We start from the raw sequence: 27,384 nt of genomic DNA, 5'->3' as shown, positions 1-27,384 counted from the left end.
GCAATGTGGTTGACTCTTAACTACCCTGTGAGCAATTAGTGATGGGTAATAAATACAGGCCTAGTCAGCAATGCTCTCATCCCATGAATGAATAAAAAAGATCTGCTCATTGTACTCCAAATTGTGTCTAACCAAGGTTTTGTATAACTTTTGTATCCTTACACACCAGCTCTCTCAGTTTAAAGGCCAGAATTCCATTAGCTTTCTTAATTCTTTTCTGCACCTGCTTGTGATATTTTATAGACCAACACTTGTCCAATGGAGAGTACAGGAGGGCACGACACATATGTAAAAATGGGGTATCAACCTGGTGAAGCTACAACATGATTACACATGTGCTAAGCAGTGAAAAAAGAAAGGGGTAGAAAAACTAAGGAGACCCCAGAACTAATGGATCTGATCTGACCCTGCCAAATCCGGTCTTCAATGATAAAGGACAATTAAACAACTCATTGGAGGCAGATGCTCCCCTAATATGCTCATCCTCAATGATTAGGAAACTCAATACATTCTTCACAATCTCCAGCTAGAAGTACCAAGTGAATGATCTGTCTCAGGCTCCTCCTCTTCACGCAAATTTAATTTTCTCCACAAGATATGAAATAGTTGCATGACACTGCAAAGGCAATGGACCTTAACAACATAGAATCATAGATAGAAACATAGAAACCCTAGAGTGTGGTAGCAGGCCATTCAGCCCCTCGAGTCCATACTGATCCTCTAAAGAGCATCCCACCTAGACCCACTCCCCAATCCCAATCATGCATTTCCCCATGACTAATCCAAAGACATGTGCAATTATTGACATTATGGGTAATTTAGCATGGCCAATTTACCCAACCTGCACATCTTCAGAAAATTTTGTCCACACACCTCTACATCTTCACAACACCTCATTACACCCTGATTCCCTATATAGACAAAAGAGTCAAACGTCAGAGAGTAGAAAGTGACTGTCCTTAGAACAGCATTTCCTCTACATTCCGTATGACTATACGGGCCTCCAAGGCACATGCACAGCAACAACTTGCCAAACTGGAAGTTTGTGCCACAGTCACAATGATGCTGATGCTGATAGCTCTGCATGGAACAGGTTAAAAAGTACATTGCCTTAATGTCGAGGCAGAGTGCAGCATCAAGGAGACCTATCAAAACTGCTGTGAATGGGAATCAGGGGAAAAAAAACTCTCCATTGGCTGGAGTCATAGTTGGTACAAAAGATGATGATTGTGGTTGCTGGAGGTCAGTCATTTCAACTCCAGGACATCTCTGCAGGAATTCCTCAGGGTAGCATCCTAAGCCCAACCATCTTCACCTGTTTCAGAAATGACTTTTCCTCTATCACAAGGTCAGAAGTGGAGATGTTCACTGACGATTGCACAATGTTCAGCACCATTTGAGAGCCTTTAGATGTTGAAGCAATCCATGTTCATATTTAGCAAGACCTGGATAATATCCAGGGTTGGATTAACAAGTAGAAAATAACATTTGTGCCACACAAGTGCAAGGCAATGAGCATTTCCCACAAGAGAGAATCTGAACATCTCCCCTCGACATCAGATGGCATTACCATCACTGAATCCCCACTAACAAAATGCTGGTGCGTTCCCATTGGCTAGGGACTACTACACTACACAAAAACTGTAGCTACAAGAGCAAGTCAGAGTATCGCCAGCTTTGTTAATCAGGGCATAGAGTACAAAAGCAAGGAGGTTATGTTAAATTGTATAAGGCACTTGTTAAACCTCATCTGGAGTAATTCTGTACTAGTTATAGGATATGAATACATTAGAAAGAGTGCAGAAGAAGTTTACAAAAATAGTTCCAGGGATGAAGAACACTGTTATGAGGATAGATTGAAGAATTTGGGATTGCTCTTCTTGGAGAGAAGGAGATTGAGGGGAGATTTGAGAAAAAGGAGACTAGCACAAGGTTGCTCATTTGAAGAGTTGATGCAGGTATAATGGGCTCCTTCTCCATAATAACTCTTCAGTGATTCTACAAATTCTGTTGTAATTAACTCAACTCCTGATTCTGCAAAGCCTGTTCACCATCTCCAAAACAGAAAAATGTGATGGAACACTCTCTAACTTGCCTGGGTGAGTGCATCTCCAACAACACAGGAGACTCATCCAGGACAAAGCAGAATGTTTGATTGATTCCAACTTTAATATTCACTCTCTCCACCACTGACACTTAGTAGCAGTAACCTGTATAATCTACAAGATGCATAACAGAAATTCACCAAGGATCCTCCAAACAGCACTTACGAAGCAGATACATGGGAACACCATTGCTTACAAGGAAGGGGCCTGTCCAAGCCACTTACCATCCTGACTGAGAAATTTATCAGTGCTCTTTCACTGTCAGTGGGTCAAAGTCCTGCACATTTCTCCTAACATCATTGTGAATGCACCTACACCACACATACTGCAGCAATTCAAGAATGCTGCTCACCAGTACTTTCCTAAGTGCAATTCGAGATAGGCAATAAATGCTAGTTCAGCCAGCTATGCCATGAATGAATAAAAGAAACTACAAATTGTCCAGCTCGATCAAGTGTTATTGACTTACTGTCTGACACTGTAATACTGGTTACGTGTTGCTGAGCTACCCCTGCAGCAATTGAATCTGGCCAGAATCGTTGCACTGGGCGACTTTGGGTCTTGATCTTCTTGGCCTTGGGTGGAGTGTCTGGATTACTAGCATCGAGCATGGGCTGTAAAATCCGCCGGCGAGCATTGATAAACCTAAGATCAAATATACAGCAACTCAGCATAACATTACAGATGTAATATTGTCACCTCCCTAGCATCAGAATACCTACTCTGATACAGAAACCGGAGTAGCCCGTTAAGCTTGCCCCACCTTTCACAATGATTATGGCCCAGCAATCACTTAAAATGCCTTTACCTACCCAACTCCAAAACCCTGTATACCACTGGTCATCAAAAATATTTCAATCTCTATCTTAAATATCCAGTACTCAAAGACTGAGCTTCCATGGCTTTCTGGGTGTAGAGAATTCCAAAGGTTCACAACCCTCTGATTCAACAAATTTCTCCTCATCTCAGATAAAACTGGCATTCCCTTTATTTTTAAATAATATCCCCTGGCTTTTGACTCAACAACCAGGGGAAACACCTTATTGGTGTCTACCATCTCACCTTTTAAGTATTTTGCAAATTTCAATGAGGTCACTGTAATTCATAGAGTCATAAAGCTGTACAGCATGGAATCAAACCATTTGGTCCAACTCACCCATGCCAACCAGATCCTCTCAATAAATTACTCCCATTCTTCCAAACGCTCAAGAATTCAGTTTCGGTTTGTTCAACCTGTCATATAGGACAGTCCCTGGGAACAAACCATCATTTTGCAATAATATCTTATTATTAAGGAGGCCAAAAGTACACACTGTATTCCACATGCAGTCTAAAACAAGCAAGACTTCACTACTTCTGTACTCTGATCCTTTTTCAAGAAAGGCTAACACAGGAGCCTTTCTGATACTTTGCTGCACCTGCATGTCAGCCTTCTGTGACATATCGACAAGGACAAACAAGTTCCTTTGTACATCTCCACTTTCAAATCTGTTACCATTTAAGAAATACCCTGCATACCTATACGTCCCACTATGTGGATTCTGGATGTGACATTCTTGTTAGAGTCATAGAGATGTTCAGCACAGAAACAGACCCTTCAGTCCAACTTGTCCATGCCGACCAGATATCCCAACCAAGTCTAGTCCCACCTGCTAGCACCCAGCTCATATACCTCTGAACCTTTCCTATTCATATACCCATCCAGATGGCTTTTAAATGTTGCAATTGTATTAGCCTCCACCACTTCCTCTGGCCAGCTCATTCCATGCACCCTCTGCGTGAAAACATTGCCCCTGAGGTCTCTTTTATATCTTTCCCCTCCCACCCTAAACCTATTCTTGGATGTGTCATGAGTTACAAGTGCAGATTGATTAACTGGTCATCACAGTTTGTAACGAACAATCAAGAGATGTTTAGATCTAATGGATGTCTATACAATGGAGCTCAGTAAATTGACAGTAACAACGACTCACCAGTTGTTGACCTGGAGGAGGGTAAGGTTAGTCTGACCAGCTATTTGCCTTTTCTCATCTTCTGTGGGATAAGGATGCTGGGAATAGGAATGAACAATTGAGTTAAGGGCAGCTGTGTAACTAGCCACACACACAACAAAAAGGTTCCAGTAACAACTGCAAAATCAGGAGCTGATTTTCAACTGGAGCATCTAGAGTGTCATAAAGTGAGTTTATACAAATATTACTGTCTTGACTCAGCACTTTAAACTCTGATACTCTCTTCATATGACATTCTCTTGTATGATGTAATAAACATACGAAACAAAATTGAAATACAACACCATCTTGTGTACATGTAGCACCTTCAAATAATTGCAAAGTCATTACTCCAGAGAAGGCAATTTAATCCATTGCGTCCATGCCAGCCCCTGGATGTAAGATGCACTCAGTCTCACTCCCCTGCTCAAAAACCCTGCAAATTTATCTCCTCTCAGTACCCATTCAATTTCTTTCACCAATCACTGACCATCTGAACATTCACTCCTCTCACAGGCAGTGGGTTGCAGGACACGACCACTTGCTGATGAAAAATGTTTTCCCTCATGAAGGAAACAAGCAATATATGATAGGTCCAGGCAGCTACAAACCGACAAAGCGCAAGAGCAGCATAGAGAAATTAGGAAGGAACTTAAACATGAAATTAGGAAGGCGAAATGGGGGCATAAAATGTCTTTAGCAAACAGGGTGAAGGAGAATTCTAAGGCATTTCATGCATATAGTAGAAGAAAGAGGATAGCAAGGGCGAGTGTAGGCCCACTTAAGGACAAAGGAGGGAAGTTATGCTTGAAGCCACAGGAAGTGGGAGAGATGAGTACTTTGCATCAGTATTCACTAAGGAGAAGGTCATGACTGATGTTGAGGTCAGAGATCAGAGTGTGAGTACTCTAGAGAATGTCAATATATTGAAGAAAGTGGTTTTGGATACCTAAAATCACATGACGGTGGATAAATACCCAGGGTCAGATAGGATCTATCCAGGTTACTGCAGGGGGCAAGGGAAGAAATACCTGGGGCATTAGTAGATATTGTCACCTCCTCTTTGACCACAAGCGAGGTTCCAGAGGTAGTATTCTCAGGATTCCATATGCAAGTCAGAGTAGGGGTGAAAGAATCAGCAGGATGAATGCGTTGATTGAGAGATGGTGCAGGAGGGAGGGGTTCAGATTTTTGGGACATGGGGACTGGTTCTGGAGGAGGTGGGACAACTACAAATTGGGCGGTCCACACCTGGGTTGGACTGGAACCAATGTCCTTGAGGGTGCTTTTGCTAATGCTGTTGGGGAGGGTTTAAACTAATGTGGCAGGGGTTGGGGACTAAATAAGGTTAGTGGACAGGAAGAAGGCAGTAATTATAGCCTGTAAGGAGCTACATAATGAAGTCAGCATGACTAAGGGGAAGAGTAAGCAGAGAGCAGATGATGCACACAAAGGGATTGGTGGTCTGAGGTGCATTTGTTTTAATGCAAGTGCAGTAACTATAGCAGATGAACTTAGGGGTCAGAGTATCTGGGAGTATGATGCTATTGCTATTATTGAGACGTGGTTGAGGGAAGGGTATGACTGCCAACTAAATATCCCAGGATATTGATGCTTCAGGCAGGATAGAGACGGAGGTAAAAGGGGTGGAGGAGTTGCATTACTGGTCGGAGAGGATATCACAGCTGTGCTGAAGGAGGGCACTATGGAGGACTTGAGCAGTGAGACAATATGGACAGAGCTCAGAAATAGGAAGGGTGCAGTAACAATGTTGGGGATGTACTAGACACCTCCCAACAGCGAGCGTGAGATAGAGGTACAAATATGTAAACAGATTATGGAAAGATGCAGGAGCGACAGGGTGGTGGGGATAGGAGATTTTAATTTTCCCAACATTGACTGGGTTTCACTAAGTATTAGAGGTCTAGATGGAGCAGAATTTGTAAGGAGCATCCAGGAGAGGTTTCTAGAGCAGTATGTAAACAGTTCAAATTGGGAAGGGGCCATACTGGACCCGGTGTTGGGGAATGAGCCCAGCCAGGCGGTTGAAGTTTCAGTAGGGGATTACTTTTGGAATAGAGATCCCAATTTCCTAAGTGTTAAAATACTCATGGGCAAAGATGAGAGTGGTCCTAAAGGAAGATTGCTAAGTTGGGGGAAGGCCAACTACAGCAAAATTTGGCAGGAGCTGGGATTGGGAGCAGCTGTTTGAAGGGAAATCCACACTTGATATGTGGGAGGCTTTTAAAGAGAGGCTGATTATAGTGGAGGACAGACATGTCCCTGTGAAAATGAGGAACAGAAATGGCTAGATTAGGGAAACATGGATGACAGGTGAAATTGAGAGACTAGCTATGAGAAAAACTAAGCATACATGAAGTCTAGGTGACTGAAAATATACGAAGCTTTGAAAGGATACCTTGAAACTAGCACTAAATCTGAAACAAAGAATTAAGGGGGTTAAAAAGGTTAAGGGGGAAAACATGAAATATCTTTAGCAAACAGGGTTGAGCAAAATTCCTAGACCTTCTATATGCATATATGGAGAAAGAGGGTAATTAGAGAAAGGGTTGGCCCACTCAAGGACAAAGGAGGAAAGTTATGCATGGAGTCAGAGAAAATGGGTGAGATTCTTAATGAGCACTTTGCATTGGTATTCACTAAGGAGAGAGACATGACGGATGTCGAGGTTAAGATAGATGTTTGATTACTCTAGGTTAAGTCGGCATAGGGAGGGAAGAAGTGTTAGGTATTCTAAAAAGCATTAGGGTAAACAAGTCCCCAGGTCCAGATGGGATCTATCCCAGGTTACAGAGGTAAGTGAGAGAGGAAATAGCTGGGGCCTTAACAGATATCTTTGCAGCATCCTTGAACACGGGTGAGATCCCAGGGGACTGGAGAATTGTTAATGTGGTCCTCTTGTTTAAGATGGGTAGCAGGGATAATCCATACAATTATAAACCGGTGAGTCAGCATGGAGAAGTTGCTGGAGAAGATACTGAGGATTAGGATCTATTCACATTTGGAAGAAAATGGGCTTATCAGTGATAGGCAGCATGGTTTTGTGCAGGGAAGGTCATGTCTTACCAACTTAATAGAATTCTTTGAGGAAGTGACAAAGTTGATTGATGAGGGAAGGGCTATAGGTGTCACATACATGGACTTCATTAAGGTGTTTGATAAGGTTCCCCATGTAGGCTGATGGAGAAAGTGAAGTCACATGGGGTCCATGGTGTCCTAGCTAGATAGATAGAGAACTGGCTGGGCAGCAGGAGACAGAGTGGTAATGGAAGGGAGTTTCTAAAAATGGAGAATTGTGACCAGTGGTGTTCCACAGGGATCCGTGCTGGGACCACTGCTGTTTGTGATATACACAAATGATCTGGAGGAAGGTGTCAGTGGTCTGATTAGCAAGTTTGCAGATGACACTGAGATTGGTGGAATAGAAGACAGTGAAGGGGACTGTCAGAGAATGCAGCAGAATATAGATAAGACTGGAGAATTGGGCAGTGAAATGGCAGATGGAGTTGAATCTGGGCAAGCGTGAGGTGATGCATATTGGAAGATCCAATTCAAGAGCAAACTGTATGGTAAATGGAAAAGCCCTGGGGGAAATGGATATACATACAGATATGGGTGTTCAGATCCATTGTTCCTGAAGGTGGCAATGCAGGTGGCAATAGAGTGGTCAAGAAGGCATATAGTATCCTGTCCTTCATCAGAAGGGGAATCGAGTACAAGAGTTAGCAGGTCACGTTACAGTTGTATAGAACTTTGGTTCAGCCACATTTGGAATGGTTTGGTCACCACATTGCCAAAAGGTCGTGGATGCTTTGGAGAGGGTGCAGAGGAGGTTCACCAGGACATTGCCTGGTATAGAGGGCACCAGCTATGAAGAAAGGTTGAGTAGATTCGGATTATTTTCATTAGAAAGGCGGAGGTTGAGGTGGGACTTGATTGAGGTCAGAAAGCATAAGAGGTAGAGACAAGGTGGATAGCAAGAAGCTATTTTTCCCCACAGAATGGGCGACTCAATTACTAGGGGTCACAAGTTAAAATCAGTGGGATAACTTTAGGGGAGTTATGCATGTAAAGTTCTTTACGCAGAGGATGGTGGGTGTCTGGAATGCGTTGCCAGCAGAGATGGTCAAGGCAGTCACAATAGTGTCAGTTAAGATGTATCTAGACAGATACATGAATGGGCAGGGAGCATAGGAATACAGACTCTTAGAAAAAAGGTGACAGGTTTAGATAAAGGATCTGGATCAGCGCAAGCTTGGAAGACTTGTTCCTGTGCTGTAATCTTGTTTATTTTTTGTTCTTTGAAGATCAGCCAATGTTGTTCACTTGTTTAAGAAAGGAAACAGGTATAATCCATGAAATTATAGGCGACTGATTCTGACGTCTGTGGACAGAAAGCTCTTGGAGAAGATACTGAAGGACAAGATATAAACACATTTAGAAGAAAGTGGACTAGTTTGTGACAGGTAGCATGATTTTGTACAGGGAGGGTCATGTCTCACTCACCTGATTGAATGTTTTGAAGAGGTGACAAAGATAATTGATGAGGGAAGGGCTGTGAATACAGTTTATATGGATTCTATAAAGTCTCGCATGGCAGATTGGTACAAAAACTAAAGTAACATGGGATTCAGCGTGGACTGGCTAGTTGGATACAAAACTGGCTTGGTCATGGAAGACAGAAGGTAGCAGTGGAAGGGTGTTTTTCAGAATGGAGACTGGTAATTAGTGGTGTTCCACAGGTATCAGTCTTAGGTTCACTGCTGTTTGTAGTATATATAAATGATCTAGAAGAAAATGTGGGTGGTCTGATTAGTAAGTTTGGAGATGACACCAAGACTGGTGGAGTTGCTGATGGTACCAACGACTGTGAAAGAATACAACAGGATATGGATAGATTGATGACTTGGGCACAGAAATAGCAGATGGAGTTTAATCCAGAGAAATGAGAAATAAAATTTAGGTGTGAATGATACTGTAAATGAAAGAACCATTAGGAGCGTTAACATCAAACAGATCTGGGTGTGCAGGTCCACAGTTCCCTAAAAGTGGCAACACAGATGGCCAAGGTGATCGAGAGGGTATATGACATGCTTATAATTATCAGCCGGGACATGGAGTACAAGGGTTGGCAAACCATGTTGCAGCTATATAAAACCCTTGTTAGGCTGCATTTGGAGTATTGTGGTCACCACACTACCAGAAGGACTTGGAAGCTCTGGAGAGAGTGCAGAGAAGGTTCATCAGGACGTTGCTTGGTCTCAAGGGCATTGGCTATGGGGAAAGGATAAAAACACGAGGATTGTTTTCACTGGAAAGACAGTGACTGAGAGGAGACCTGATAGAGGTCTACAAACTTATGAGAGGCCTACAAACTTATGGGAAGCATGCAGAGGGTTGAAGTTTCAATTACAAGGGGACACAGGTTCAAGGTGGGGGGGGATGGGAGTCTAAGGGAGATGTACGAGGGAAGTTATTTTACGCAGGGAGTGGTTGGAGCTTGGAACGCACTACTAGAAGAGGTGGTGGAAGCAGGCACGTTGATGACATTTAAGAGGCATCTGGATGGTTACATGAATAGGAAGGGAATAGAGGGATACGGACCGAATAAAGGCATGATGGTCGGCACAGGCTTGGAGGGCCGAAGGGCCTGTTCTTGTGCTGGACTTCTGTTTTGTTCTTTGTTCTTTTGTTGTTTGCCCTTGTGAGAGAGTCCAGGACCAGAGAGCATAACCTCAAAATAAGGGGTCACACAATAAGACAGAAATAAGGATTAATTACTCCACACAGAAGTAGCGAATTTGTGGAATTCTTTACTGCAGAAGCTGAGACAGACAATCAGTCAGGAAATCAAGGGTTACGGAGAAAAAGCAAGGAAGTGGAACTGAGGATTATCAGATCAGCCATGGTCACATTGTATGGTGTAACAGACTCAATGGTCTACTTCTGCTCCACTCTACTCCTGTCTCTACCTCCCCCAAAACCCTCTACCAACCCTCATTCTCGCATTCAATCTCTCCCTCTCCCTCATTTCTGATCTCCTTTGTCATCTGTAACCTAACCTCACATCTACCTTAAACAAAAAAAACTCAAAGAACTGCAAATGCTGGAAATCAGAAACAAAATCAGAGTTAATGTTTCATTTTTAATCTTTCTGCCCGAAGCTGTCTCTGCTCTTTCTCCACAGATGATGCCAGACCTGCTAAGTCTTTGCAGCAACTTCTGATTTTATTTCTCACATCTATCTTCTCTGCCCCTATCCTTTAACACCTCTAAATCCCAAAAGGTTGTGAATCATAGTTTTAAAATTAACTATTAATCTAGCCTCCATCGATATTTGCAGCAAAAAGTGGCAAACCTCTATCAACCTTTGCACATACTAACTTCTTGAAAGGTCTGGCACTGATTTTTAGATTGTTCTCTAGCCCATGGCTTCCCAGTGAGTTTCTTCCAATCTATCCTTTCTGTTTCCCATCTTGAAAAATCTGGTTAAATCACCTCTTAACCTTCAAAATTCTAAGTAGGTTCTTTTGGAAATTTTAGGATTCTAGGATCATTTTGTTGATCCATCCAAGGCTGAGGTATCTTTCTAAGATGAGACGGCCAGGGTTGCTCACAGAGATTCAAGGTGTGGTCTAATCAGGTCTTTGTGAAGCTCATCAGCAGTGCCACAAGGAATACATAACACCAGAATTTTAATCATTAGGTATTTTAAATGTGAAATTGAAATCTGATGAGAACAGCTTATACTGTGCAGCCTGAAGCACTGAAGACTAAATTTCACTAGACAAGCTGGAATTATGTTAATGGGGAACCAAGCTGAACTTCACAATCAAGCTATGGAATATTTGTTGAGTCAAGCATGTGACACTGTTCACAATGAGACACACAGCTGGAAATGTTTATCATATGAGCTACTTGATGATATTAAAAATCACACCAGCCCTCATAAAGAAATCGATTGAACACAGAAAATAAAAAAAAGATTGTTCAAGTGAGCATAACAGATTTAAAACAAGAGTTTTATTGCAGCTGTCATCTACAGCTAAACGACATTACATGTGAAACTTACCGCAATGTGCTGGAACAGCCAGGATCTCATGATATTAGTAGCTTGCTTTGGCAAGACTCCTCGTTTGTTTTTTGGAGAATTCTCACTGTCTTGATGCAAGACATTCACATCTTGATTTAGTTGCAGCTGCAGCTGTTAAAAAACAAATATTCTGTGTGACATTTAATCAGTATTTATATAAACTTGCCTAATGCAGAAGTTTCAGATTTAGATTGCTGATCTGTCTAAAGAACAGGCATAATCTAACTATCTGCAACAGTTAAATGTGCAACTTAAAATAATCCACTGTCTCAAATGAGCTTTAATAGAGAACAGCAGACTCTAATATTTTCAAATGGTCATTTTCACCTGGTTGTTTTCAGTGGAACACATTGCTAACATACCAGACTCACTGACACACAGTACTACTCTGGGAACATCACAGCACTAGACTGGTTTTTTGCAGAGTCTGCAGCCTTAGTATTTTTATGTATTCATCGGATGTGGTAGTCACTAGAAGATCAGCTTTAATTACCTTTAAGAAAATGATGTTAAGCATGGGTACAACTGAGTGACTTTGACAAGGTGTCATACAGGAGGCTGCAAAATAAGGTAAGAGCTCATAGTGTTAGGGGCAAGGTACTGGCAGAAGGCAGAGAGTAGAAATAAAGGGGTCTTTTTCAGGATAGCAGTGGAGTTCTGTGGGAGTCTGTGTTAGGACATTGGAGTACAGAGGACACTGTTGCTAAGTTTGCAGATGACACAAAGATAAATGACAGTGGAACAGGTCGTGCTGAGGAAGTGAGGAGGCAGCAGAAGGACTTGGACGCGCTCGGTGAGTGGGCAAAGAAGTGGCAGATGGAATGCTATGTGGCAAAATATGAAGTTATGTAGTTGGAAGAATAGAGGTTCAGACTATTTTCAAATGGGGAAAGGCTTCAGAAATCTGAAGTGCAAGGGGGCCTGGGAGTCGTACTTCAAGATTCTCTTAAGGTTAACATGCAAGTTCATTTGGCAATTAGGATGTCTAATGCAATATTCATTCAAGAGGGCCAGAAAATGACAGCAGGTGTGTACTGTTGAGGCTGTATAAGGCTATGGTCAGACCACATTTGGAATAGTGAGAGCAGCTTTGGGCCACTTATCAATGGCAAGGTGTGCTAGCGTTTGGAGGGGCGGTATACAGGAATGATCCCAAGGATGTAGGCTTGTAATAGGAGGAGCAGTTGAGGATTCTTGGTACGTACTCGATGGAGTGTAGAAAGATATGAAAAAATCTCACTGAAATTTACAGAATATTGAGAGGCCTGGATAAAATGGACACAGAGACTTAGGACCCAAGCCTCAGAATGAGTTAAAAATCTTTGGAACTATGATGAGGAGGGATTTTTTCAGCCAGAGGGTGGTTAACGTGTGGAACACATTGTCACAGAAGACTATGCAGGCAAAGAGATTGAGTGTACTTAAGACAGCAAAAGATAGGTTCATGATTAGTAAGGGGATCAAGGGTTATAGGGAGAGGCAGGGGAATGAAGTTGAGAAACTTATCAGCTGTGACTAAATGGCAGAGCAGATTGGATAGGCTGAATGGTTTAATCTACTCCTGTATATTATTGTTTTATGGACTTGCTATTGCCATTTCAGAAAACAATTTAGAGTGAAATCACATTACTGCTTGTCCACAGTTTGTCATATACCAAACCATGTAATGACAGCAGATTTTATTCTCCAAAGGATATTAGTGAAATTAATTTTTGTGACAAGCTGGTAGTTTTCTAGTCACTACTACTAGCACTCACTTTCTAGTCTGGATTTATTGAGTTCATAGAATAGGACTTATCACAGCCCTTTGATTATTCATCCAGTTGTCTACATTACCACAAAACAGAAAGTACTAAAGAAACTCAGCAAAGCTGGCAGCATCTGTGTAAAGGGAAGAGTTTGAAGCAGAGTCACATTGGTCTCAAAACGTTAACACTCCACATATACTGCCAGACCTGCCGAGTTTCTCCAGCACTTTCCATTTTTATTTCAGATCTCCAGTGGGTGCAGTATCTTGCTTTTATCTCTACATAAGACTTGTTAACAAGACTTAAAAACTGAAAATGTTAGAAGCCGTCAGCAGGTCCAATAGCATCCATTAAAAGAAACAGTTAACATTTCAGGATGACGACCTCTTAGAGATCAACGAACTTCAAACAAACCATGGGTGGAACATGTTATACAGCTCAGTAACCACATAATGGAAAGTAGTTTAGCCCCCCCAAGGAGAATTTTACAAAATATATTTGACTTCCACTGACTTTACAGATCAACCACTACTGGGTAAAACAATTCAGCTTGTTCAGAGTATAAATAGGCAACAGCCAAATCAAAGGATTGCTTTCTCCACAGAGCCTCGATACTACAATAAAGTGTAAAGGCACTCAGAGCAGCTAATATTCCTTGTAGCATCTCTTGCTGAATGATCCACTTTCAGAACATTTGAATAGATCACACAAGGGCTCAGCACCACTCCTTATTCTTGCAATACTTGGCTGGAGCTGCTAAGACACCGAAGTTAGAACCTAAGCAATAGTGAGGAAATGTCATGTAGGTAGAAGCCAACAGGGAACCTGAGCATCTTCTAAATGCACTGCCTCATGCTGATGGTGCCCAGGTTACATTGGTAAACAGTTTCACCAAAAGGGGCCCATGAATGTTTTCGAACAGACTGCACATATATTAAAGTTTAACTTTCTCTGCATCTTCTCTGTATCTGTAACACTATATTCTGCATTCTGTTTTATTACCCTGAAATAAGGCATGATTTGCCTGGATAGCACACAAAACAATACTTTTCACTGTATCTCGATACATATAACAAAAGTAAATCAGATCAAATCCAGTCACTGAACTGTACCTGAAAGCATAGTCATATAGGCTTTTAAAGCAACAGAAGTTACGTGAAACAAATATTCTGCCACCTTTGTGAAGCAAAGCGATACACAATAAACCATTGGGGAACAAAGTGCTCAGGCGGAGATATCAGGTTGGGAATTTAGCTGACAAGATTCTAGAGGGATTTAAAGTTGAGGAGATGGATCTTGAATTCAAAGCAGTGGAGACAAGGGAAGCCTTGGGACAATGAATACAGAGACACAGTTTAGGGAAGTGTATTGAACCACAGACTGGAAAAAATTATGGTTACATATCTATTTATTCCTCAGGAAAGGCAAGAAACAAAAGTAAATTCTCACTGTGGGTTTTCTTTCAATTCTAGTAAATCCCAACAAAGTTGTTAGGATGACAAGTGGAATAATCATATCTTGAATTCTGGGCCTGACAGCTGGAAAGGTTGCTGGTATTGGTCTAGAAGGCAGCCTGCCTCTTTACTGGGGCCAATGAATTAGTGCAAGTAATAAAAACAGATATTACTGGAGAAACTCAGCAGGTCTGGCAGCATCTGTGGAAAGAAAGCAGAGTTAACATTTTTAGTCCAGTAACACTTCTGTTTCCATTTTGTTTCAGTTTCCAGCATCCATAATTCTTTGTTTTATTTTAGTGGAAGCAATAACTTGAACTTTGTAAGAAAGTATTATTGCATTAGTGTGTTCTGGATATTTCAAAATGTGTGCGTTTTAAAGGACAATTCTTCCCTGCCACCAAATCTGGACAAGAAAACAGCTGAGAAAATGAAGGAGAAATGTGGATGGCAGAGTTTAATTTCACTTTCCTTGCAAATTAAGATCAATTCAGTCATTTTCTTCTAAAGAAAACCTCTTTCTAAACCTCTATCTACTTCAGCAGTTTACTGTGTGTACAAGCTGTTCCTTTGTAAGAGAATCAGGTCACAGTATACTGCACAGTCACCACCAGGAATCGCCATTGAGGCAGCTCAGGATAATTTCTGTCACAAAACTCTACAGTTCGAACACTATGCCATTATCAAAAGGTGACATGAATGGAAGCTGTCTGCCTCTCATGACTACTCCATCATTAAATTATAATCAGTCCATACATTGTGACTGTTCATTCTCATATTAATGTAATCATTCTGCACATTTTTATATATTCATTTCTGGGAGGATGTCGCTCACTTGGCCGGCATTTATTGGTGAGCTGCTTTCTTAGAACTGTTGCAGTCCATGTGTCACAGATAGACCCAAATTGCTGTTAGGGAGGGAGTGCCAGGATTTTGACCCAGTAACAATAAACGAACGACAATATATTTCCAAGTCAGGATGGTGTGACACTTGGAGGGGAAACTTGCAGATGCTGTTGTTCCCATGTATCTGCTGCCCTTGTCCTTCAATTTGGTGGTTTTGGGAAGGACTAAGTATCCTTGGTGACTTTCTGCAGTGTGTCTTGTAGATAGTACACACTGGTGCTATTGAGCGTTGGTGGTGGAGGGAGTGAATGACTTGTGCCTTGTAGATGGTGGACAGGCTGTGGGGAGTTGGGAGGTGAATTACTTGCCGCAGTATTCCTAGCCTCTGACCTGCTCTTAGAGCCACAATACTTATGTGGCTAGTCCAGTCCAGTTTCTGGTCAATAGTAACTCCCAGGATGTTGATAATGGGGAATTCAGGGACAACAATATTACTGAATGTCATGGAGTGATGGTTAAGCTCTCTCTTATTGGAGATGGTTATTGCCTGTCATTTGCATGATATGAATACTATTTGCTATTTCAGCCCAATTCTGAATACTGTCGGGATCTCGCTGCATCTTAAAACAGATTATTTCTTTATCCGAGAAGTCATGAATCAAGCTGAACATTGTATAATAATTAACAAACATCCCCAGTTCTGACCTTATGATGGGGGGGGGGGGGGGGGGGGGGGGGGGGGGAGGCATTGATGAAGCAGCTGAAGATGATTGGGCTTAGGATACTATCCAGGGGAACACCTGCAGAAATATCCTGGAGCTGAAATGTCTGATCTCCAACAATCAACTTCCTTTATCTGAGGTATCACTCCAACCAGTGCAATCATATTCTTAGCATCAGGATAATAAACCTCTGTATTGATACAGGTCATTCCGTGCATCAGCATAACCAGCATGAACCATAAGACCATAAGACAAAGGAACAGAAATTAAGCCATTCGGCCCATCCAATAACTTGCAATGTTGTGATGAGAGTGATGTGCAATCAGTTTATGTACTGAAATGACACAGTGTTCATCAACCTTCACACTGTACCTGTATCCTCCTCGTATCTGTACAACTAGGTTGTACCCTGCAATAGAGCAGTCACTGTAGCCAGCCTGCTCATTGTGAATCTTCGAGGAGAAAGTGAGGTCTGCAGATGCTGGAGATCAGAGCTGAAGATGTGTTGCTGGAAAAGCGCAGCAGGTCAGGCAGCATCCAAGGAGCAGGAGATTCGACGTTTCGGGCATAAGCCTGAAGAAGGGCTTATGCCCGAAATGTCGAATCTCCTGCTCCTTGGATGCTGCCTGACCTGCTGCGCTTTTCCAGCAACACATTTTCTGCTCATTGTGAATGTATACTGTGGATATTGGTGTTACCAATGTATACACTGCTCTTGTGATGGAGAATATTTCCACCTAATTACATGCCAGATTTACCTTTTTGCTGTAAACTAGAGTTCGATACAATTAATAATATTAAAAGTGTAAGTTATCACAAAGCAGTATGACGACCATTCAATAATTTATTTTTGCTGTTTATGATACTCTCACTCATTACCAGTTCCCTCCCAATATGAAGCTATGAACCTACCTGTGCATTCTGGATACGTATTGTGCCATGTGTTTGAGTCACTACCTGGCCTTGAGGCGTAACCACAGTAACAGGCTGATAAACTGCCCCACCACCTATTGAAGAAAGGGAATAGGCTAAGTTGCAAATACATTTTGGTTGTGAACAACTTCAACTTACAAAATCATTAGCATGTGAAATGCTGGGCCATAGAATCAAAAAAATCCCTACTGTGTGGAAAGAGGCCACTCAGCCATTTCAAGTCTGCACTGATCTGCTGAGCACCTTCCAACCCAGACCCAAGCCCCTATCCTATTCCTGTAATCCTGCATCTACCATGGCTAATTCACCTAACATGCTCATCTTTGGATGAGGGGGGAAACCGGAGCACCCACAGGTAACCCATGCAGACTCCACACAGACAGTCACCCAAGGGTGGAATCGAATCCAGGCACCTGGCGCTGTGAGGAGCAGTACTCACCACTGAGCCACTGTGCTGTCATGATGGAGTCAAAACTCCAGATGTTAAATATCCGAAAAAGGGAAAGCAGAATAGATTGGTAAGAGGACTGGATTCCCAACAAATATTTCAACATGGAAGCAACAATAAGATCATTAAAAAAATAGTAATAAGAATAGACCGTTTGGCCCCTTAACCTTGCTCCACCATTCAACAGGATCACGGCTGATTCAACATTCCACACATCAACTTTCCTGCCTTGCCTCATAACCCTTGATTCCCTGACTGATCAATAATCAATCTTCTGATTAAGGGTTACCTGAATAAAATTGTTCATTCTGCGTTCTCCGCAAAGATGCTGCCAGTCTTCCCAGCATCTGCAGTTCTTTGTTTTATTGAAGAATCTATTTATCTCAACTTTAAATACACGCAATATATCACAGCTGTCTGTGGTAACGAGTTCCAAGCAGAAATTCCTCTTCATCTCAGTCTTAATGTAACACCCCAGTTCTAGACTCTAATAGAATGGGAGAATCATCTCAGTTTGTACTCTGTCAAGCCTTTCAAGGACCAGTATGTTTCAATGAGATATCGCTCTTCTAAACTCCAGTGAGTGGAGGCCCAATGTGTCTAGCCCTTGCTCATAAGACAATCCCTCCAAACCAGAGATTGTCTTAATGAACCTTCTTTGAACTGCTTTTATTTAATGGATTTTTCCTTAAATAAGGGGACCAAAACTGCTCAAACTATACAAGATGTGATCCGACCAACAGTTGCTGTGAGACCTTCCTACTCATATACTTCAACTCTCTTCAAATAAGGGCCAACATTCCATTAGTGATCGTTTGCATCATTCTTGCACAAGTTTCTCCCCAAGTCCCTTTGTGCTGCAGCTTTTTGCAGTTTGTCTCCATTTAAATAATATTCTATTCTTTTGTTCTCTCTTCCAAAATAAACAACTTCCCATCTTTCCACATTGCACATTATTTCTCATATTTGGATAAATACCCAATCCCTCAGATAGAGGAGTTGTACACAAAGCTGGCAGGGGGGTTGTCCTGCAAGAAGCTTGACATGAGCTATGCTTACTTGCAGTCACGTTTAGATTAGGATTCTCAGAGGTGTGCTACAAATAATACCCATAAGGACTTCCACCAAAATACGAGACAGCCATGTGGGGTATCATCAGTCTGTTCAGACAATGGAGAACATTTTGTAGGATGTACTTCAGGTCACCATTTATCTAGATGACATCATGATAACAGAGAAAACCAATAAGGTGCCCTTACAGAACTTGGATATGGCCCAAGGTGTTTTTCTGAGGCAACATATGCCTAAGGAGGGAAAAACTGTGTGTTCCAGTCCTGCCAAGTGACCTAACATGTCGCCAAGACCAGGTTACACCCATTGGAAGATAAAGTGGTGGTGATCAAAATTGCCATGGCCCCATGTCTGTCCTGGAGCTTACGTCATTTCTGGGTCTAGTAAATTATTACGGAAAGTTCATACACAACTTGGCATTCATCCCGGTGTCACTGCATCAACTCCTAAAGAAGGGGCAGCCTTAGAAACAGTCTCATAGAAAGGCCCAGCTTTCAATGAAGTCAAGGAACAGCTATCATTTTCTAACATGTCGGCACACTACAATCCCAAGAAAGATCTGGTATCAATGTCCAATGCTTTCCCATATGGCATTGGGTTTTTTTTTAGCTCATAAGTAGCCCATTCGAGAGAAACGCCCAATAGCTTATGCATCCAGGACTCTGGCTAATGCAGAGCATAAATATGCACACGTGGAAAAGAAGGATTGATGGTCATATTTGGAGTCAGACAGTTCCACCAATCATTCTATGGATGAAAATTCATGATAATCACAGATCACAAACCCCTACTTGGTCTGCTTAAAGAGGATAAGGCAGTGTCACCAATATTTCCGGGTTACTTCAGTAATGGCTCTATTACTAAGTACTTTTAATTACAAATTAGAACACCATCCAGGAGGCCGAGTAGAAATAGGTAAAAGACTAGAAATAAGCTAAGCCTGATCTGCCCACACCCGGTGGGGTTGAATGGCACTAGGAAATCCAGTATCAAACCCAAGACTCCATCAGGTGAGACAGACAAAATGGACAAAGTCTGGTGCACGAACTGACCAAACACAGGTAAGCGGCATGATCAACATGAGATCTGGATCAGCAATTTACAAAGTTTGGGTCGATGTGCTCAAGCATGTGGATCATTTGGAAGCTGCAAATTCACACAATGTGCAAAACTTACACTGCCCATCCAAGCCTTCAGAAATATTTCAGGGACCCAGTGATCACTCTCTCCAACAAACATAATTGAGTCCTCTGAACCAGAGATGGGCGTGACTGAAGGAAGAAAGGAGTGAAAGCCCACCCAGGCACTCCTGGCACAAGAGGTGAGCTCCCATTCATCATACGCCTCCCATGTTAGATTCCAAGTCGGACGAACCTGATTCAGTATTAAAAAGCATCTTGAGGCTTGTAAAGGGATCGGACTGCCCTGTGTTTGTGGATTCATGGTGGGGGACGTAGTGATTGTAATGAACTTAGCCAGCTTATAGAATTCATAGAATATGAGTTTCCAGATTGGATTAGACAAGCAACCTTAATCAGGAAGAGTTGGTTGACAATAAAAGGATGAATGTCAGCAGTACTGAGCCCTGGAATGCTTCACTCAGTGAAAGGCTGTTCTATTGTCAAAGGCTATGCATTTGAGAATGGAGGGTGATTGGTGACAAAATAGCAGCCTCTGAAGAGTTATTTCGGGGGCAGTTGGGAAATAAGACCATAAGACATAGGAGCAGAAATTAGGCCATTCAGTCTATCGCGTCCACTCTGCCATTCAATCATGGCTGATATGTTTCTCAACCATATTCTCCCTCTTTCTCCCTATAACACTTGAGGCTCAAGAACCTATCTATCTCTCTCAGTCTTAAATACACTCAATGACCTGGTCTCCACACCTTTCTGTGACAATGAATCCCATCGATTCCCCACTCTCTGGCTGAAGAACTTTCTCCTTATCTCCATTCTAAAGGGTCTTCCCTTTTACTCTAAGGCTGTGCCCTTGGCTACTAGTCTCTCCTACCAATGGGAACATCTTTCCAATATCCACTCTGCCCGGACCGTTCAGTATCCTGTGTTTCAATTAGATCCCCCCCCCCCCATCCTTCTCAACTTTAATCGGTTATGGACCCAGAGTCCTTAAATTTCTCACATGCTAAGCTTTTCGTTCCAGGGACCATTCTCGTGAACCTCATCTGAACACACTCCAGGGCCAGTACATCCTTCCTGAGATTTGGGGCCCAATACTGCGCACAATACCCCAAATGTGGTCTGACCAGAGCCTTATAGAGTCTCAAAAGTATGTCTCTAATTTTATATTCAAGTCCACTCAAAATAAATGCCATCATTGCATTTGCCTTCCTAACTGCTGACTCAACCTGCAAGTTTACCTTGAGAGAATCCTGGACTAGAACTCCCAAGTCTCTTTGCACTTCAGACTTTTGCACTTTCATCCCATTAGAAAATAGTCCATGCCTCGATTCTCCCCACCAAATGTGCATGACCTCACATTTCCCCACTCCATCTGCCACTTCTTTGCCTACTTTTCTAGCCTGTCCAAATCCTTCTGCAGTCTAGATCAGAGTGGTGCTGGAAAAGCACAGCAGGTCAGGCAGCATCCGAGGAGCAGGAAAATCGACGTTTCGGGCAAATGCCCTTCCTGCTGCTCAGATGCTGCCTGACTTGCTGTGCTTTTCCAGCACCACTCTAATCTAACTCTGGTTTCCAGCATCTGTAGTCCTTGTTTTTACCAAATCCTTCTGCAGCCTCCTGCGCTCCTCAATGCTACCTGTCCCTCTATCTATATTCAGTAGCATACAGTGTAGCACCTTGTCAAAGGCATTCTTGAAGTCCAGGTAGATAACATTCATTGGCTCGCCTTGATCTAACCTACTTGTTACTAACTCAAAGACTTTTAGCAGATTTGTCAGGCATGACCTTCCCTTGATGAAACCATGCTGACTTTGCCCGATTTTACCATGCACTTCCAAGTATTCAGAAATCTCATCCTTCACAATGGATTCCAGGAACTTACCCAGGACCGAGGTTAGGCTAATCGGTCTGTAATTTCCCTTTTGTTGTCTTACTTCCTTTTTAAGCAGGGGTGTCACATTAGTGACTTTCCACTCCTCTGGGACTGTCCTGTTTCTAGTGATTCCTGAATGATCACCACTAACGCCTCCACTATCTATTCAGCTATCTCCCTTAGAACTCTGGGGGATAGTCCACCTGGTCAAGGTGATTTATCCACCTTCAGGCCATTCAGTCTTTTTAACACCTTCTCCATGGTGATGGCCACCATACTCAGTTCTGCCCCCTCACTCTCTTGAATATTTGGGATTTTACTCGTGTCTTCCACCATGAAGACAGATGCAAAATAATTATTCGGTTCTTCGGCCATTTTCTTGTTCCCCATTACTATCTCTCCAGCGTCATTTTCCAGTGGCTCAATGTCTATTTTCGCCTCTCTTTTGTCCTTTATATATTTAAAGAAACTCTTACAGTCTTCCTTTATATTACTGGCTAGCTTACTCTCATATATAATCTTCTCCTTCCTCATTTCTGATCTTTTGCCCTCTGTTGGTCTTTGCAAGCTTCTCAAACCTCTGGATTCCCACTGCCCTATGCCACATTATATACTTTCTCTTTTGCTTTTATATTATCTGACTTCCCTCATCAGCCCTGGTTGCCTCATCCTCCCTGTACCATGCTTCTTTTTCCTCAGGATGAATTTCTGCCGTGTCTCCTGAATTACTCAGAAATTCCAAATTGCAGAGTAAATTCAATCATAATATGATCACTGCCTCCTAATGGTTCTGTCATCTTAAGCTCCCTTATCAATTCTGCCTCATTGCACAACACTAAATCCAGGATTGCTTGTTCCTTGATGGGCTCTACCACAAGCTGCTCCAAAAAGCCATCTAATGGACATTCCACAAATTCCTTTTCTTGGAATCCACTACCAACCTGATTTGGAGACAGTGAGGTCTGCAGATCAGAGTTGAGAGTGTGCTGCTGGAAAAGCACAGCAGGTCAGGCAACATCCAAGGAGCTGGAAAATTAACATTTCGGGCCGGAGCCTGATGAAGGGCTTTTGCCCAAAATGTTGATTTTTCTGCTCCTTGGATGCTGCCTGACCTGCTGTGCTTTTCCAGCATCACGCTAACAACCTGATTTTCCCAGACCATCTGCTTATTGAAATCCCCCATAACCACTGCAACATTGTCTTTCTTACACATCTTTTCTACCTCCTGGTGTATCTTGTGCCCCAACCCCTGACTATTTGGAGTCCTGCACATAACTCCAACTATGTTTTTTAACCTTTGCTGTTCCTCAGTTCTACCCCATCTGACTCTGCTTTGTTTCTTACTATGATTTAATTTCATTTTTGACTAATAGGGCAGTCCCACCCCCTCTGGCCACCTGCTTATCTTTACGATAGGATGTATATGCTTGAATATTCAGTTCCCAATCCTGATCCTCTTGCAGCCACCTCTCCGTGATGCCTACTATGTCATACCTGCCGATTTCGATCTGCGCCACAAGCTGTTACCTTATTCCTTATACTGTCTGCATTCAGATGTGACAGCTTCAGTCCTGGATTAACCATCCCTCTTCTCATTGTCATTTGTTTGTCCATTGTGCTTGAAGTTTGATTGCTGACCCTTTCCATACACTCCATCCTACTTGTGTCTGTGCTGGAGATTTTAATAACATCTAATAAGAGTTCTGTTCTCTTACCTCCTCCTTTAATTCAGGTTTTCTAATTTTCCCTATAACTGAGCCCTCTCCACAACCCCCCACCCCCCAAATCCAGTTTAAAGCCCAGTTTCCAGGCCTAGTTATGTGATTCACAAGGACTCTGGTCCCAGCATGCTTCAGATGAAAACCAACTTCCCCAGTACTGGTGCCAATGTCCCATGTCTCCTGCACCAACCTTTGTGCCATGCATTTACCTGCTTAATCTTATTGATCCTGTGTTGATCAGCTCATGGCACAGGTATTAATCTAGAGATTATTACCTTTTTGGTTCTGCTTTTAATTTAGCTTCGAGCTTTTCATACTCCCTTAGCAGAACCTCTGCCCTAATTTTATCTACACAGACCATGACCACTGGATCTTTACCTTCCCACTCCAGGTTCCTCTGCAGCCCAGATGAGATATCACAAACCCGAGCACCAGGCAGGCAACACAACCTTCGGGATTCTCAATCCTGGTCACAGAGAACAGTGCTAATGCCTCGAACTATACTATCCCCAATTACAACAACAGTTCTCTTCTCTCTCTCCCCACTTGAATGGCTCCCTGCTCCATAATGCTGCGGTCAGTCGGCTCATCCTCCCTGCAGTCCTCATTCCTGTCCACACAGGGGGCTAAACACTTGAACCTGTTGGACATGGACAGGGGCTGAGGCTCCTGCAACTCTCCCTCCTGGATCCCTCGACTGGCCTCACTCACAGCCACATCTTCCTGTCCCTGACCACTGGCTGAATTTGAGTTAATTAGTTTAAGAAGTGTGACTGTCTCCTGAAACACAGTATCCAGGTAACTCTCCCCACCCTGATGTATACAATTATAGAATCCCTACAGTGTGGAAACAGGCCATTCAGACCAACAAGTCCACACCAAGCCTCCAAAGAGGAACCCATCTAGACCCATTCCCCTACCCTCATACTCCACATTTATCCTTAACTAATGCACCTAACCCACACACCCCTGCACTCTATGGGCAAGTTAGAACATAGAATATAGAACAGTACATTGCCCTACGCCACATTATACTTTCTCTTTTGCTTTTATACGATCCCCGATTTCCCTCATCAGCCATGGTTGCCTCATCCTCCCTGTACCATGCTTCTTTTTCCTCAGGATGAATCTCTGCCGTGTCTCCTGAATTACTCTCAGAAACTCCAAATTGCAGAGTAAATTCAATCATAATATGATCACTGCCTCCTAATGGTTCCGTCACCTTAAGCTCTCTTATCAATTCTGCCTCACTGCACAACACTAAATCCAGTATTGTAGCTTGGTACAGCACAGTACAGGCCCTTCAGCCCTCGATGTTGTGTCAGCCTTTTATTCTACTCTAAGATCAGACTAACCTACATACTTATCATTTTACTACCATCCATATGCCTTTCCAAGAGTTGCTTAAATGTCCCTAATGTATATGACTCTACTCCCACCGCCGGCAGTGAATTCCACGCACCCACCATTCTCTGCCTAAAGAACCAACCTCTGACATCTCCCTTAAACCTTCCTCCAATCACCTTAAAATTAAGCCCCTTCGTGATAGCCATTTCTGCCTCTGGCTATCTACTCTATCTATGCCTCTCATAATCTTGTACACCTCTATCATGTCACCTCTCAGCCTTCTTCGCTCCAATGAGAAAAGCTCTAGCTCCCTTAACCTTTCTTCATGAGGCACGCCTGCTAAACCCTTTGAGAATAGTCAGCACCCTCTCCGAGACATCCTTGACCTTGGCAGCAGGGACACAACACACTATTCTGATGCCTCACTGTCAGTTGTAGAAATGTCCATCACTAGAGAGTCCCTTATCACAATCCATCACTTGGAACGTGACATACCGCTCTGTAATAGCTATGATATCCTAGTCTCATGCTCCCAACCATGCCCCAAGTCCACCTGCCTCACCTGTAGGCCCTCTTGCATTGAAATAAATGCAGTTTAATTTACCAGCCTTACCTCATACTCTGCCTTGCTCTTGCTTGCCTTGACTATTTGACTTGCTCCTCTTCTCAACTGTACCAACCTTAGACTAGTCTCTTTTCTCAATATCTCTTTGGGACCCCTCCTCCTGCCCTGCTACTCCCTTTCCACTCACAAAGTTTAAAGCCAGACAAGCAGTATTAGCAAATCTCCCTGCCCAGATATTGGTCCCCTCCCTATTCAGGTATAAACCACCCTACTTATACAGGTCACTTGCACCCCTGAAGACATTCCAATAATCCAAAACCGCAAATCCCTGCTACTGATACCAGCTCTTCAGCTAGGCATTCATCCACCCTAAACTCCTATTCGTGTCACCAGGAGCAATCCAGATATTACTCCCCTCCTGTCTAATTTCCTTTCTTCTCTCTTTAGAAACTCATCCCTTTCTCTTCCCACGTCATTGGTCCCAATGTGCAGCTATCTGCTCCTACTAGTTACTCCCCCCTTTGAGAATAGTCAGCACCCTCTCTGACACATCCTTGACTTTGGCAGCAGGGACACAACACAGTATTCTGATGCCTCACTGTCAGCTGTAGAAATGTCCATCTGTGTCCTTTACTAGAGAGTCCCCTATCACAATCCATCACTTGGAACGTGACATACCGCTCATTACAGTAAAACCTGCTCATGGCCAATTCGCAGAACCTGCACATCTTTGGACTGTGGGAGGAAACTGGAGCACCCAGAGGAAACCCACGCAGACACAGGGAGAATGTGCAAACTCCACACAGGCAGTCAGCCGAGGCTGGAATCGAACCAGCACTGCTAACCGCTGCGCCACCGTGCCGTCCGTTAATGTCAAGAATACCTTTATTTGTCATTTCTATCAAATACAACTTTTACATTAAAACAACACAGCGTTCCTCCAGGACCAAAGTGCTACATGGACAATACAAATTACATGACAGCACATTCATACACGGGGCAGCATAAAGTGCAAAACACACAAGACAGCACAGTAATTCCTAACAAGTCAAGACAATAGGCACAGTGGTGGACAAATTACAATGTAATAATGAATGATCATGAATAAACCATTGCTTTAGCAACAATTCGAGAAATGTGCAAAGAATTACAGATGGAATAAAGTGTGACCATGGTGTTAAGGAGCCTGATGGTTTAGGGGGAGGACACTGTTACACAGTCTGGCTGAGAGAGACCGAATGCTCCAGTATCTTCAGCCAGATGGCAGGAGGGAGAAGAGTTTGAGTGAGGGGTGTGTAGGGTCTTCGGTTTAAGCCTTTCGGATGCAGCGTGTGGTGTAAGTGTCTGTAATAGAGAGGAGAGAAAGACCCCAATGACCCTCTCAGCTGTCCTCACCATCCGTTGTAAGGTCTTACAATCCAAGATGGTGCAATTCACAAACCAGACAGTGATGCAGCAGCTCAGGGTACTCTCAATGAACCCTCTGTAGAATGGGATGAGGATGGGGGGTTTGGAAGGTGGGCTTTCCAGAGTCTGTGCAGAAAGTAGAGACACTGCTGGGTTTTCTTGGCTATGGAGCCGGTGTTGAGGGTCCAAGTGAGATTCTCCGCCAGGTGAATGCCAAGAAATCTGGTGCACTACATGATCTCCACTGGGGAGCCATCGGTGTCCAGCGGAAAGCGATTGTTCTGTGCCCTCCTGAAGTCAAGAAGCATCTCTTTTGTTTTTTCCACGTTCAGAGACAGGTTGTTGGCTCTGCACCAGTCCGTTAGCCTCTGCACCTCCTCTCTGAATGCTGACCCGTCTTTCCTGCTGATGAGGCCCACCACAGTCATATTATCAGCGAACTTGATCATGTGGTTCAAGCTGTGCATTGTTGCACAGTTATGTGTCAGCATGGTGACCAGCAGTGGACTGAGCACACAGCCCTGGGGAGGGGGCATGCTCAGTATGATGGTGTTGGAGTCAGTTCCCAATCCAGACTAATTGTGGTCTCCCAGGATCCAGTTACAGAGGGAGGTATTCAGGCCCAGCAGACTCAGCTTTCCAATCAGGTGCTGAAGAATGGTAATGCTGAATGCAGAGCTGAAGTCTATGAACAATAATCTGATACAGGTGTCCCTCTTGTCCAGGTGGGTGAGGGCCAGATGGAGGGCGGTGGAAATGGCATCACCTGTTGAGCGGTGAGGCCGATACACGAACTGCAGGGTGTCCAGTGGAGGGAGGGGGGTGCTATGGAAGCAGGGCCTTAACTTGCTTCATCACAAGCCTCTTGAAGCACTCCATGATGATGGGTGTTAGTGC

At 43.2% G+C, this 27,384-nt stretch overlaps 1 protein-coding gene across 3 annotated transcripts in view; it reads right to left on the bottom strand.

The window, feature by feature from the left end:
- Positions 1 to 27,384, bottom strand: part of pknox1.1 (pbx/knotted 1 homeobox 1.1) — a 103,636-nt gene that overhangs the window by 5,908 nt on the left and 70,344 nt on the right. For all 3 annotated transcript variants that reach the window (XM_060833889.1, XM_060833890.1, XM_060833891.1), the window contains 4 exons: positions 16,893 to 16,987; positions 11,190 to 11,321; positions 4,079 to 4,155; positions 2,575 to 2,750 (listed from right to left, as the gene is read on the bottom strand). In XM_060833889.1, coding sequence (XP_060689872.1) covers positions 2,575 to 2,750; positions 4,079 to 4,155; positions 11,190 to 11,321; positions 16,893 to 16,987 — 480 coding nt within the window. The remainder of the gene's footprint in view (positions 1 to 2,574; positions 2,751 to 4,078; positions 4,156 to 11,189; positions 11,322 to 16,892; positions 16,988 to 27,384) is intronic.

The sequence above is a fragment of the Hemiscyllium ocellatum genome, chromosome 12 (genome assembly GCF_020745735.1).
Source record: "Hemiscyllium ocellatum isolate sHemOce1 chromosome 12, sHemOce1.pat.X.cur, whole genome shotgun sequence".
NCBI lineage: Eukaryota > Metazoa > Chordata > Chondrichthyes > Orectolobiformes > Hemiscylliidae > Hemiscyllium > Hemiscyllium ocellatum.
The sequence above is the reverse complement of the archived record's forward strand: the minus strand, read 5'-3'. Positions and strand labels throughout refer to the sequence as shown.